General features: G+C 34.4%; 2 protein-coding genes across 6 annotated transcripts in view; both read right to left on the reverse strand.

The window, feature by feature from the left end:
* The window catches only part of LOC134842310 (NEDD8-conjugating enzyme Ubc12-like), a 398,285-nt gene that overhangs the window by 285,809 nt on the left and 97,732 nt on the right, over nucleotides 1–14,744 (reverse strand). The window lies entirely within an intron of this gene.
* Nucleotides 1–14,744, reverse strand: part of LOC134842227 (uncharacterized) — a 38,650-nt gene that overhangs the window by 21,255 nt on the left and 2,651 nt on the right. For 2 of the 5 annotated variants that reach the window (XR_010162486.1, XM_063858472.1), the window contains exons 2-4: nucleotides 9,186–9,321; nucleotides 7,551–8,946; nucleotides 295–471 (exon numbers count right to left, since the gene is read on the reverse strand). Coding sequence is in view for 3 of the 5 variants with exons in the window: in XM_063858472.1 (XP_063714542.1) it covers nucleotides 295–471; nucleotides 7,551–8,529 (1,156 nt within the window). In the remaining 2 variants the exon portion in view is untranslated. Of the gene's footprint in view, nucleotides 1–289; nucleotides 472–7,550; nucleotides 8,947–9,185; nucleotides 9,322–12,605; nucleotides 12,628–14,744 lie in introns of those variants that run through there. The other 3 variants (XM_063858491.1, XM_063858482.1, XM_063858503.1) reach the window with 3 other exon arrangements.

The following is a 14,744-nucleotide window of genomic DNA, read 5'->3' on the forward strand; positions in this document are numbered from 1 at the left end:
GATAATTTATAAGATCGAACTTTTTCGAAAATTCATAGTTTGACAAAGCACATACAAAATTCACTTCGCTCATGAACTCTTCAAAACACGCAGATAATATTCAGGTGCAATTATTATACCTTTATAAAATTATCTCCGAACAACTTCATACCTTCACATTCGTGGTGAAAAACGAAATCCAACCTTCATGACATCTTAGAAAAGCTATCTATGACAACTTAAAAAATAAGCATATTTAACTCTTATTTGCGGAAAACGCTTCATCACTGCGTTAATAAAAACTGCCAACCCAACCGTGCTGCTGACACTGGACAATTTTGCTCCTGATGAGAACTTCAATCGAAGGCCATAGTTCATTCGTGTAGACTGCGACCGAGTCAGAGTAGTGTTTGGCAGCCAGTTCCAATTTCCCATTGGCCATCAGGAAGTCAGCTAATTGCACGGTCTTCCAACACGCATTCCGCTTCCAACCTGATGATGCCAAAAAAATTAACAAAGAGGCGAAGCGAAGCGATACAACAAAAACATTGCATAGCAAAAGGGTGAAAAAAACAGGCAGTTGGAAAAGTGTAAAAGAACAACAAACTGAAAAAAAGTTGATTGAAAATTTTCAATTACTTTTCAAATTTTGAAAGACATAGCCAACAGACAGTTGGAAAAGAGCCAAGGAACGCAAGGAAACATTGAAAAAAAACTTACATTATCAAACAAAAGAATTCAAACTCAGCATCGGAACAAAATTAACCAAGCGGTGACAAAGCCGAAAATACCTGCGCAGAAACTTTTCAAACCGAACTTTTTTAATTCAAAACTAATTAAAATGTTTGCACCCCCTTCCCCTCAGTATACACACAGGCACACCAAAACTTTTTCCACGCATCAAACGACGCAAAAAGAGGCTACTAAGCCGATATAAAGCAAGTCGAGAAAAATTAAAAAATGAAATTTCAACAAACCGAGTGGTAAAAAAATAACCAAATAAAAAGTGCAGACGCGAGCGTTAAAAATGTGTTTCGGTTGAAACGACCCAAAATTAGGCCAATAAACCTATAAACATACGTGGAAATAATTTGTGCCCCATAAAGTTTTTAAGCGAAACAAAAAAAGAGAAAAACGAAGCCTAGGTAAATAAAATTACAATACAAAAACCTTGCAAGAGTAAATCAAACACTAAAAGCAACCTTACATAAATATGCGCGTAGCAAACAAAAGCGATTTCAAGATGTGGCAAAGTAGCCGACAAAAGGTAAGCAGAAAATTTTATTTGAAACAGAATATTTTCCGTTTGAAAATAAAAAACAGGTCCTGGTCAGATTCAAACCCCAGACCTTTGACATCCCAGGCGCATTATTTACCTCTAGGAAATTTGAATTTAAAAGGAAACAAGGTACCAGTAGAGATGAGTTCAGAAGTCCAGATGAGTCAAATGAACTAAGTTATTAACGGAAAAGAAGTCTAATACCAGATTGCAATACCCTTGCTTATCGCAAGGGTAATAACTGCTTAAAATGGGTTCGAAGAATTTTCCTAGTGCTGTTGGATTGATACATTATTTAAAAAGATATCAAAACGAAGTCAATTAAAATGTTTTTTGAAAGGTTTCACTAAAGCTGTTCCAAAAAAATATCCTTCTCGTAGCTTCTAGTATTCCTATTTTCGCTATTTCAATCCAAAGAATTCCTGTTGATTACTTCACGATAGTTGGAGAGTCACTGATTCAAAAACAATGAATTGAAGTATTTTGGTTGCTACGAAATTGACCAATGAAAAAAATCACGAAACGTGACCCAGTTGCTCTCTCTTTCCCCTCGACCAATAATATAGCGAACAAAAAAGAATGAAAAAAGCAAAAAACGGCTTCGTTTTTATTTTAATTCAATTTGACAGAGATTACAGTGGTCGGAAACTTTTAGGCTATTAGCTTACTCATCTAATATTTTCGGCTATTCTGGTTCTCAAATACTATTAGATGAGTAAGACTAAACAACGATGTGCATAAGTTTCAAGCCCCTAAAAACAGCTTATAGCATTCACAGTGCTCAAAGACTCCTGCTCAAATTGCACAAGCTATTGTTCTTGTTCTGACTTTCGAAGAAAGTAAGAAATATATAAGCCTTTGCACTAGTTTTTTTTTATTGAGACCAATTTCACAAAGTTTTCTCAGCCCTGATATACGAGACTTGACATTCCAACCAGAATAATGGAACCAGCAAAGACACAAAAGGTTAATATCAATCAAGTAAATAATTTTTGATTTATGAATTTGAACTTTGCTTCCTGCTCAGGTACCAAAACCTAGAAGACAACGGCGTTTAATGAAACGACTGAAATATTTCAACTCCGAATTAAAAACCCACAGAGCACTGGTGGCTATACAAGGGGGTACATAAATTTTGATTTATGAAATCGATTTTTGTTTGCTGCTTAGGTACCACAATCTAGGAGACATAGGCGTTTTATACAGCTGAAATAATTTAAACCCAATAAGAAACCGGCAGAACTACTGTAGGCTAAACAATGGGGTACATAATTTTTGACTTATCAACTCAAAATTTGTTTTGCTTAGTTAGGTAGGAACCAGAATCTAAGAGACATTGGCGTTTTAATTAGCTGGAATATTTAACACCAAATGAGAAACACGCAGAAGCACTGTCGGCTGAACAAAAGGGTACAGAATTTTTGATTAATGAAATCAATTTTTGTTTGCCGTTTAGGTACCACAATCTAGGAGACATAGGCGTTTTATACAGCTGAAAAAATTTAACCCGAACAAGAAACCGGCAGAACTACTGTAGGCTAAACAATGGGGTACATAATTTTTGACTTATGAACTCAAAATTTGTTTTGCTTAGATAGGTACCAGAATCTAAGAGACATTGGCGTTTTATATAGCTGGAATATTTAACCCCAAATGAGAAACACGCAGAAGCACTGTAGGCTAAACAAAAGGGTACAGAATTTTTGATTAATGAAATCAATTTTTGTTTGCCGTTTAGGTACCACAATCTAGGAGACATAGGCGTTTTATACAGCTGAAAAAATTTAACCCGAACAAGAAACCGGCAGAACTACTGTAGGCTAAACAATGGGGTACATAATTTTTGACTAATGAACTCAAAATTTGTTTTGCTAAGGTACCAGAATCTAAGAGATATTGGCGTTTTATATAGCTGGAATATTTAACCCCAAATGAGAAACACACAGAAGCACTGTAGGTTAAACAAAAGGGTACCAGAATCTTTCGTTTACTGTTTAGGTACGACAATCAGAGGAAACGAACACGATTTAAAGGTACAAAATTTTTGATTAATATAATCAATTTTTGTTTGTTGTTTAGGTACCAAAACCTGGGAAACATAGGCGTTTTATACAGCTGAAATATTTTAAACCCAAAAAGAAACCGGCAGAAGGACTGTAGGCTAAACAAAAGGGTACATAACTTTCGACTTATCAACTCAAAATTTGTTTAGCTTAGGTAGGTACCAGAATCTTAGAGACATTGGCGTTTTAATTAGCTGGAATATTTAACCCCAAATGAGAAAAACGCAGAAGCACTGTAGGCTGAACAAAAGGGTACAGAATTTTTGATTAATGAAATTAATTTTTGTTTGCCGTTTAGGTACCACAATCTAGGAGACATAGGCGTTTTATACAGCTAAAAAATTTAACCCGAACAAGAAACCGGCAGAACTACTGTAGGCTAAACAATGGGGTACATAATTTTTGACTAATGAACTGAAAATTTGTTTTGCTTAGGTACCAGAATCTAAGAGATATTGGCGTTTTATATAGCTGGAATATTTAACCCCAAATGAGAAACACACAGAAGCACTGTAGGTTAAACAAAAGGGTACCAGAATCTTTCGTTTACTGTTTAGGTACGACAATCAGAGGAAACGAACACGATTTAAAGGTACAAAATTTTTGATTAATATAATCAATTTTTGTTTGTTGTTTAGGTACCAAAACCTGGGAAACATAGGCGTTTTATACAGCTGAAATATTTTAAACCCAAAAAGAAACCGGCAGAAGGACTGTAGGCTAAACAAAAGGGTACATAACTTTCGACTTATCAACTCAAAATTTGTTTAGCTTAGGTAGGTACCAGAATCTTAGAGACATTGGCGTTTTAATTAGCTGGAATATTTAACCCCAAATGAGAAAAACGCAGAAGCACTGTAGGCTGAACAAAAGGGTACAGAATTTTTGATTAATGAAATTAATTTTTGTTTGCCGTTTAGGTACCACAATCTAGGAGACATAGGCGTTTTATACAGCTAAAAAATTTAACCCGAACAAGAAACCGGCAGAACTACTGTAGGCTAAACAATGGGGTACATAATTTTTGACTAATGAACTGAAAATTTGTTTTGCTTAGGTACCAGAATCTAAGAGATATTGGCGTTTTATATAGCTGGAATATTTAACCCCAAATGAGAAACACACAGAAGCACTGTAGGCTAAACAAAAGGGTACCAGAAACTTTCGTTTACTGTTTAGGTACGACAATCAGAGGAAACGAACACGATTTAAAGGTACAAAATGTTTGATTAATATAATCAATTTTTGTTTGCTGTTTAGGTACCAAAATCTGGGAAACATAGGCGTTTTATACAGCTGAAATATTTTAACCCCAAAAAGAAACCGGCAGAAGGACTGTAGGCTAAACAAAAGGGTACATAACTTTCGACTTATAAAGGCATATCTGGTTGTATGTTCACTGATTAGGGCAATGTCATTTTTACAGCTAAAATCGTTGAAACCCAATGAGAACCAGACAAGCAATGTAGAGTTAACAATGGGGTACATAATTTTCAATTTATGAATTCGATTTTCGTTTACTGTTTAGGTACGACAATCAGAGGAAACAAACACGATTTAAAAACATGGAATAATTTCACCTCAACTAGGAATCCGGCAGAAAATTGTAGGATAACCAATTAAAATCCAATTTTTGATTTCTAATTTCTATTTGTTTTTACTGCTTAAGTAGCAAAATCTAGGAGACAAGGAGGTTTAAATGCAGCTGAAAATGGGAATCTAGATATGGTATTTTTAAATACAGCTGAAATATTTAAGCCCCAATTATTAAATCTTCAGAAACACATAACAACAGACATATAGAAAAGAGTCAATGAACTCAAGCAAACAAGTAAAATAATATTGACGTTTTTAAATATATTTATATGCCCTTAAACAACAATTTGCAATTGCCTTTTTTTATTAAGTTAACCGAATTTAAGACTAGATCAAAAGGTAATTTTTTCGGTTCTGCTGGGAAAACTGAAAAATATAATCCACTTTTGAAACAAGGGCTCTTTTTCCTTCCCCCCCCCCCACCTGCAAATTTTTACATGTAAATTTGTTGACCACATTGTCCGATTGTTATGAAAATTTACATACAGACTAATAAGGCCACGACAAACATATTTGGTCTTCATACTCGACCTCGTAAAACCACTCGTTAGACTAATATATTGAAGCTCGTGTGAGGTGGGAGGGGAGGAAAAAGAGCCGAAACTAGAAGCCGATCATGTTTTTCGCGCCTTCTACACTTTTGCTGTTTGATAGTGGAATTTGCTTTGCTTTTAAAAAAGAGAATGAACTGAAATTAAAAAGAAATCATAGGTCAAACCTCTTTTCCTGAAAAAAAACCATCGCGACCAATATAAGAGTCTTCACTACTTTCATTGATTCTTAATTATGTGTTTACGAATTTCAATTTGATGAAAATTATTTAAACTAGCGTGTACCGCACCTCCGGTGCTTCGAATTTTCAACAACTCAAAAAACTATTCTTTGAGTGTACTCTGACAGCGCCTAATTACAGGGTTCGTAATTAAAAATTTTGCAAATTTTTTTATACAAATTTTGAAAAACCATAAAATTTTGTGAAGTTGTATATAAGTTCTTCAAAAAAGTTAAATTGAACTAAGAAACGTCACATCTGTGAAACAAAGCAATTGAGCAGTCGCATTTGGACGCAAGATTTTCAACTCCTGAGAGTACCCTTACAGTACCCAACCACAACGTTGGGGAATTGAAATTTTGAGAAACTTCACCTTAAGTTTTTTTAAAGAAGTATTTTTTTTGAAAACCAGAAAAAATTCACATTTCGAAAACTACCAAAATTTGAGCAGTCTTTCTTTGATGGCAATATTACCAATCGTTGAAAGTACACAACTACAGGGTTGGGAATTTCACTTAAACGAAATTTTTTTGTATTTTGAGTTTTCTGAAAATTCCAAAAAAAATAACAGAAATCGTCTTATCCCCTGAACAAAAATGATTTAGGCATTAATAATTTGAGGCCGAAATTGCAACCCGTGAGATTACTCTGACAGCCCCCCAACTACAGGTTAGGAATTTCAAACTTTGAAAAAAAAAATTTAATTTTCATGAAAATTTTTTGAAAAAATCACAAAAAAACGTCAAATCTCAAAAACTCCAAGAAACTGAGCAGCCATATTCAGAGGCAAGATTTGCAATCCCCTGAGATTGCCCTCAAAGATTACAATAACAGGAATAAGACCTTCAAAACTTTTGGAATTTTTACATTAAATTTTTTTTTGCAACTTTCGGGGAAAATCATAAAAAACGTGATATCTCGAAAACTACAAGAATTTGAGCAGTCATATTTGGAGACAAAATTCGCAACTCCTGAGAGTATCCTGACAGAGCCTCACTACAGAGCTGGTAATTACAAGTTTTGTGAATTTTTTTATATCAAAACTTTCTGAAAAATTTTGCAAAAAATCCAAAAAACGTCATATCGCGAAAACTACAAGGATTTGAGCAGCCATAATCAAAGGCAAGATTCGCAACCCCTGAGATTACCCTCCCAATATCCAACAACAGGATTGAGATTTTCAACGTTTTGGAATTTTTTAAAATATAAGTTTTTGAAAAAATTTTTAAAAAATCATAAAAAACATCATATCTCCAAGGATTTGAGAAGTGAGAATTGTAGGCAAGATTCGCAACCCCTGAGAGTACCCTGGCAGCACCCAACTACAGGTTGAGAAATTCAAAATTGAGAAATTTTTTAAATTAAATTTTCCAGAATTTTTTTTGAAAAACCTCGAAAACTGCCAATCTCGTTTAACTGAAAGGATTTGGTTATTCATATATGGTGGCCAGATTCGCAAAACCTGGGAAAACTCTGACATATCCTACTATTGGGTTGATATTTTCAAACTTGATGGAATAAACACTGAATTTAAACTGGAAAATCGAAAAAAAAACCTTAACCATTGCAATATACGATATAGCTTAAACGTGAAAAAATTCATTTGTTAAACATGCAAAAATAATACGTTGAAAAAGCTTAAACATGGCGAGATAGTGAAGCCCGCATTTAAATATAGTATAGATTACGTAAAAATGTCGCCTAAGGTTCTTAAATTATTGCTGTAGTAAGATAATGACGGTTTAAGCATCTCCAACCCGATTCGGAAACCAAAAAAAAACTACAGGAAAATGTGTAAAAATTACTTGGTTTTCATAAATATTCGGATTTCAAAAAAAAAATTAACTAAATGCTTACTCGCCTTTGTGTTTGCATGTGCTGATTGCCATAGTTATCAATTCTTCAAATTTCTCGTCATAATTACTTTTGGAACTGAGTGCTTTTCGAAGCTGCAACGAAGCTATGCACTCGTCACTTTGCTCGACACCCGCCATAATATCCAAGCCAGCTTGAATTTTATCACTGGACTGTTTTTCTTTCGAGTATAGTCCAGTTGCAGTTCCCAGATTCTCCAATGCAATCCTCGCTACTTCCCACAAACGTATGGTATACTCAGGGAAGTCGAATAAATTAACCTTAGCTTCATTTTTACAGTAAAGCAGAACTGATAATACAGTTACGAATGCCCAACAATCAATAGCGTGAGGGGATGTCGCTTTCGATGGCACAAGAACAGTTTTCAAAACAGTCTGGGTAAAAGTCACAAAATCCAAGGTAACAGAAAACAATTTATCAACTGATGACGCGTCCCTGAGATACTGGAAGAAAATATTGGCGAATATTAGATTTTGTAAATCTAAAAAAGTTAATTTCTGTTTTTCAGACAAGATTGAATCCCTGTTTTTAGAAATAAGAGATTCGTTTAATGTCATTCCAGGCCATCTAGATTGTTCAGCTAAGAAAGATTTCACCCACGAGATCCTAGATCCATTCTTGCAGTTTAAAACACTCTGCTCAACATAAGCCTTTAGCTCCAGGTAGCTCTCTCTTACTGCTTGGTGTATCTGAATGACTTTGTAAAATTCCATTAAGGCTTCGTAAGATTTCAAATAAGTCACGATATTCCAATCTGACTGTTCTCTTTGATCCCACTCTTTCTTCAGCACTTCCTCATTTTCGGCTAAGATTACATCAACTGCATAAATAATGGACTCTTTCAGCTTCCCAATAAACACCTCGAAAGCGAAATTGGAAGTTATCGAAGCTGATGTTGAAAAGAGGAAAACAAATTTTGTTTCGAAGTTTTTCGAGAAACTGTAAAAGTTGCGCACTTTGTCCATACAGGCAGGCTTTAAACGAATCAATTTAACATCGGTATCCAACCGTTTATCACAAAACTATTTGTGATAAAAACATTATGGCAAACTAGTAATAATACAATCAATGAGCAAATAGCAAATTATCCATAAATATTTCTTTTCCTCTATATTAACTCTCAAATTTTAAATAACAATTTTTGCCCACGACATTTGGAGCAGCTTCCTTTCCTTTACTGATTTTTTTGTATCTGATTTTGGTATATTTTGCAGAAACATGAAATTATAGAACTAGTGTGGACCCTATAATTAAGTTGATTCCTTGGAGCTGTTCTTGTTCAGTCGGACTTGGTCTGATACAAGAATAACTATGGCAAAAAAGGGGTTCCCAGGGTCGTTATTGAAAGCAGCAATCCATTCATTAAACACAGACTTCTTTGGCTGATAATATAGCACAGGGTTGTCAAAATAAAAACATTTTTACTATCATGACAGTTCAAATTAATCACAGTCTTTTAAATTAATCAGTCTAATAAAAAAATTAAACTTATCAGTCGTATAAAATAGCACATGGAAAAATGTGCTGTGACCACTTTCAGTCTTGTTTAGCAAAAAGTGGCCTTTTCGACTGAATAATTTAGCTTTTTCCAAAATATTTTTTTCTACCAGAATTTGACAACCCTGGTATGTGACGTCATCAACTAAATGCAACACAAACAGGTTGAAAACAGGTGGACAACTGCTGTGCATAAGTTGGGAAGCTTGAGTGGCCAAAGCTAGAAGACTCGAAGACCTCTTCCGCTTCATAGGAGACTCCTGAAAAAAACAAAGCCCTTGAATTCTTTTTTTGATTTTGGAATTTGATTCTTTTTAATGTAAAAACCTGTTACAAGAATGGGTTATTCATAGATTGTCAAAAATTGTTTATGTACACAGAGGCAAAAATTAAAAATCATGAAAAAAGAGCACACAATATCAATGAAAACATCAAATCAAATAAAAAATACTTCGCAAAAAGCAACGGCCATAAGTACGATATGAAATAGAAAAGATGAACTGAAGAAAAAATCCGCCATTCAATAGGACACGCCCAAATTTGGGAAAACTTTTCTACATTATACTACGCGCAACACATCTGGTGTTGTCTCAGATACTCGAAGCCAAATAATAGAGGAATACATAGGGAATACAAGCTTTACCAAGTACTTGTGAGACGAACAAGTAAGCTCAAAAATTGACTTTTCTTCAAACATTCTGATGACTCTTGATAATATTGTTCAATTCCATTCCACCAGTTAAGACTGCAGCAATAATAAGCATTTCCAGGATACTTGAACACAACTTGAGCAAAAACAAAGATAAAATCAACTCAAATCACAATCCTTATGAAGCTTAATCGGCCCATTTCCTTTTAAAAGGAAATACATTACCAAAAATAGCAAGAAATTGTGTTTATTTAAAAAAACAGTTAACAATTTGTGTGAGACTAAATTTGGAGCCAATACCAAACTTCAAAATCAACGTTATTTAATTGAAAGAAAAAGACAGCCAAACATCAACCGTTTAATCAAACCTAAACATTGCCTAGAACAATGAAAAACACTAACACAATGAAAAATTATGAGAATTTTTATGAATCGGTAATTTTCACTTGATAATATTCATGGTGCTGAAAAAATGGAACAAAAAACACAAGTCACTTAACACTTCAACAATTGATCGGCACTTTTCACACAGAAACTTACAATCCAACACTTGCGATACAACGCAATCAAAGCATTGCAAGCTACCGACCAATAAGTCTACTAATGGTTATCTCAAAGGTGTTAGAAAAATTAATTTTCGATAAAATGATTTCATCAGTGAAATTCAGCATCTCAAACTCACAACACGGCTTCCGACAACAACGATCTACTGTTACAAACCTCATTGAGTATCTCCATGAGGTACATACTTACTATGATAATATCGAAACAAATTACCTGGCTTGCCTCTACCTAGATTTCCAAAAGGCATTCGACAAGGTGAGCCACGCAATGATAATTGAAAAAATTAGGATCTTTGGTTTCACAGGACAATGTTTAAAGCTACTAAAAAATTATCTAACAGAAAAAAACCAACCATTCGCATTGGACAAGCAGTATCCGATCCATTACCAGCACACAGTGGTGTGCCTCAGGGGTCAATTCTCGGACCTTTGATGTTTATTCTCTATATAAATGACCTACCAGATTGTGCAATGTCAGCAAGTTTTGGCTACGCAGACGATTACAAAATTGTTTGCAATGACCCATTAATTTTAAATATCGATGCGAAGAGAATTTGGAATTGGTGTGTAAAGAATTCTATGGCAGTGAATAAGTCAAAAACCAAAATTCTCAGTGTGAAAGGAAATGCAAAAGTTGAAGTAAATGGAACTGTTCTTGAAGAAACAGCAGAAATGAAAGATTTGTCTTAGAATCACTAGCACATTAAGTTGGACTGAAAATGCTACAAATAGATCTGCCAAAGCTCTGAAGGCATTATGCTCTGTGAAAAGAAACATCTCCAAAAAAACAACAAAGGCCATGAAATTAAAATCATACAAATCATATGTTGCACCTATTGTAAGTTATGGCTCATTATTATGGAAACCCTCAAAAAGAGATCTCAAAATAATTGAAAGTGTACAAAAGAAAGATACAACATGGATATTGGGTCCAACTCAAGAATACAAAGATCGATTGATTTCCCTACATATCCTTCCTCTGTCACTTTATCATGAACTCCACTGCTACTGCACATAATCCTAACTGGAAAAACTGACCTACAATGGAAAAAATTCATAAGTGTTAAGGAAAAAGGACAAACAAGATATGCGAGTAAGAAAAAATACAAAAGCAAACAATTTCGACTGCAAAAATCAGAATCTGAATTTTTCCTGAGAGCCTGCAATATTACGAACGTCTTGAATGAACACCTCAAATTCGATGTCATGGAGCACGAAAACATAAAAGAACTAATAACGAATGTTTTCTGGAGACGAGAATTGACTGCCGATGCATGAATTGTAAAAACATTAGAAAAGTAAACTTTTAAAACTTTTGATTTGACAAAAACTGAAAGCGAGCTAACTCCCTTGGATTTATTTTTCCTAAATTCTTGTTTATTATTATTATAAATAAAAAAAAGCATTCGACGAAAAAGTCTACAAAAAAATGCATAAGTTTGTCGCGGCTGTTTTAAATGCTGAGTGTCAACTTAGCCAACAATACCAATGTAGACGCCCGTTGAGCTGAAAAAAAGAACATAATTGTTGTCATAAACGCCTTACCCTTTTATACCCACTCCTCCCAAAACGTATAGAAGCACAAAAACCCGTTTTTAACGCTTTGTAAAGAATTTGTATAGATGAATGCAAGGAAACAGAAAACCTTTCAATTTTCAAAATTCCAAAAAAAAAGCCAAGAGACATTTCAAGAGTCAATGAACGCAAAAAAAAACAGGAAAAAAAACATTCGACATTCGAATGTCAACAAAGAAAAATATGACCGTATAGCTCTTTGAATTTCAAGAAAAATTTAAAACTGGAACTTTTTTGATAAAAATCAACCCAATTTGAGAAAACTGGATTACTGTGAAAATATTTTATTACTATGAAAACATTTTATCTGAAAATTAAACTGCACATTCGAAGCTAGAAATTGATCATATTTTTCCGCGCCATTTCAGCTTTCATTACTAAAGAGTTAATTTTGCCTACCCCCTAGAAAATAAACTTGAATTGATCCCAACAAATGCATATATACCTAAGGGCATTCATATGTGCATTTATAAGTATGAATGCACTTTTTTGAATTTAGAGCATGTTGACTTTTCCTGAGAAAAAACTTTTAGAAAAATCATCGCGACCTATATAAGAGTCCGAACTACGTTCATCGACTCTTAAACAGATAGCATTAAAGCTCTTTGAATTTCTAGAGCAACTCATGATTGAAACTTTTTGATAAAATTAACCCAACTTGAGAAAATAGGATCAATAGGTAAAGTTTTTGTTTCGCTAAGAAATCTGGTAATTAATTTCCATTTCGAAATTAGAAGTCAATAACATTTTTCGTTACCCTATCATTTTTGCTGTTCGATACTGGAGATTGCCTGAAAGAAGGAAATCAGGACCAGTTATTTGAGAGGTTTGAGGCCAAAAAGCATAGCTACTGAGGCGCCTTACAGATCGATGTCGTTCTATGATATTGAACGTCGCTGGCGAGTTAGACAGCTCAAGTGATGGGCTGCATGAGCTCGTACTGACGACATACGAGCTGTATTAATGCAGCACCATGTATGTTTTGATAGGCATTCCGTCGATAGTTTAACAAGGGTCGGCAAGCTGACAGCAGCGATATTCATGGTTCCAAAGCACCTGGGTGGAAGGGAAGGTGTCATTAGAGGGTAAGTTGTTCTTGCTCTACCAAATTCATTGATTTTCCAAAGGTACCCTTAGGGGTTACCCCGGTTAATTATTGTTTGGCTAGACTGCTGCTCTTTTTTGTGCCTTTTTAATCGCTCGAATATGCAGCGGTTTACACGCTCTTATTGAAAAATTGAAGTTTTACGCGATAACTTCTGCTTCTGTGATGAAGCGTATCGACTACCAAATAAAGAAAGTGGAAAAGTCTCAAAGATTTTTTGTTTCCCACACATGTCGGGAATTCCTAAAAGGAACGAACCAGAGGGGGCACAAATCTTTGAGAGCGTTTTCCCTTTCTTTAACTGGTAGCCGATACTCTTCATCACAGTTCCTGTTAGGAGTTCGACATGTTTGGGAAACCAAAATACGGAGAGGTTGGCGGAGAATTTTAGATATTTCGGAAGGACCTCCTCTTTGTTTTTAACGAACTCCAGCAACTCTAAGCATGATTATTGTTACACAGAGGTGAAGCAGATTTCTGCAACACTTGCGATGCAAAACACACATTGCGCTACAAAATCGCGAATGAAAAAAGACAAGCAAAAAAATCCTAAAAAAATTATGTTGGAAAAAAAAACTTGACAAAAGTTTAAAAGTTACAGCTACAAAAACTTCATTCATATTTGTATCGGATGAAGTTCAGAAACAGCCCTTAAAAAATGGAAAGCATTTACCAAGCAACAACAAAGGCGACACGTCGAAACTTTGGGTCGAAACTTATTGAGCCGAAAACAGTACTGTTATTATGAAAAATTTCATGAAATTTATAACTTTATACAAACTGAAACACAATCCCAAAGGGATATAAATTGCCCTCGAAATTACGCAAAATAAGTTAACTAAGTCGATATAACTTAAACTGAAACTATTTGAATCTATAAAAAAAAAACGAAAAAAAAGTGAAAAAAGTCAGAATGGTAAATTTACAATAAAAACCAAGCTTGATAAAAAAAAATGGCGTTTAAAAAAAAACAGAAAATGGCCCAAAAGAAACTAGAGCATTTTTTTTTCGAAAACATAATTACAACATGAAAGGGCTTAAGAAAAGGGCTGCGAAACTAATTACTACTTAAGTGATAGAAGTGAAGATTCTACTTAAGAAAAGAGGATCCTTTAGAAGTGATCCTGTGGACAAAAAAGTATACGGGAAAAAAGTCTAGTACCCGATTGTAAAACCCTTGCTTATCGCAAGGGTTAACAGTAGAACTGTATTGGCTTAGACGAAAAAAAATCAACAAAAAATCCGATGACAGTTATATCCGCTTTTTACGCTTGCCATTTGTAAGGTTTATCAAATTACAGAACGACTTTCAGCTCAAATAAAATGGTTTCAATCTGAAAGAAATTCCATAATTTCGAAATTTAGTCGAACAACAAGAAGCAGACAAACGATAGTTCGAAAACTTAAACTTTCTCAGAAAAAAAAATAAAATGAATATTTGACAAAAAAGTATTCGAATTCCAGGCCTTAGGTTATGTGATAATGGTCCTCATAGTTTTCTTGTTTCCAAAAAAGAGGAAGTTCATTTTTTACAGATCTGTAACAACAGCTGTGTTTAGGGAACAGTCTACCTGCTGATTACAAGTCACTTGCTCTCGGGTGAAACTTTATATGTATATGGTAATTTAAAAAATTATTGTGATCATTTGTTCAATAACATAAGGAATTTTTATGTTTTATTCCGATAAAATATTCAAAAATCACTTGTGGAAAAAACGCCCAATCCTCATTTGCGAATCTAGTACGTAACTTGAGCACCTTTTGAATAAAGATAATAGTCAAAAAACCTTC

Source organism: Symsagittifera roscoffensis, chromosome 1 (assembly GCF_963678635.1).
Source record: "Symsagittifera roscoffensis chromosome 1, txSymRosc1.1, whole genome shotgun sequence".
NCBI classification, from domain to species: domain Eukaryota; kingdom Metazoa; phylum Xenacoelomorpha; order Acoela; family Convolutidae; genus Symsagittifera; species Symsagittifera roscoffensis.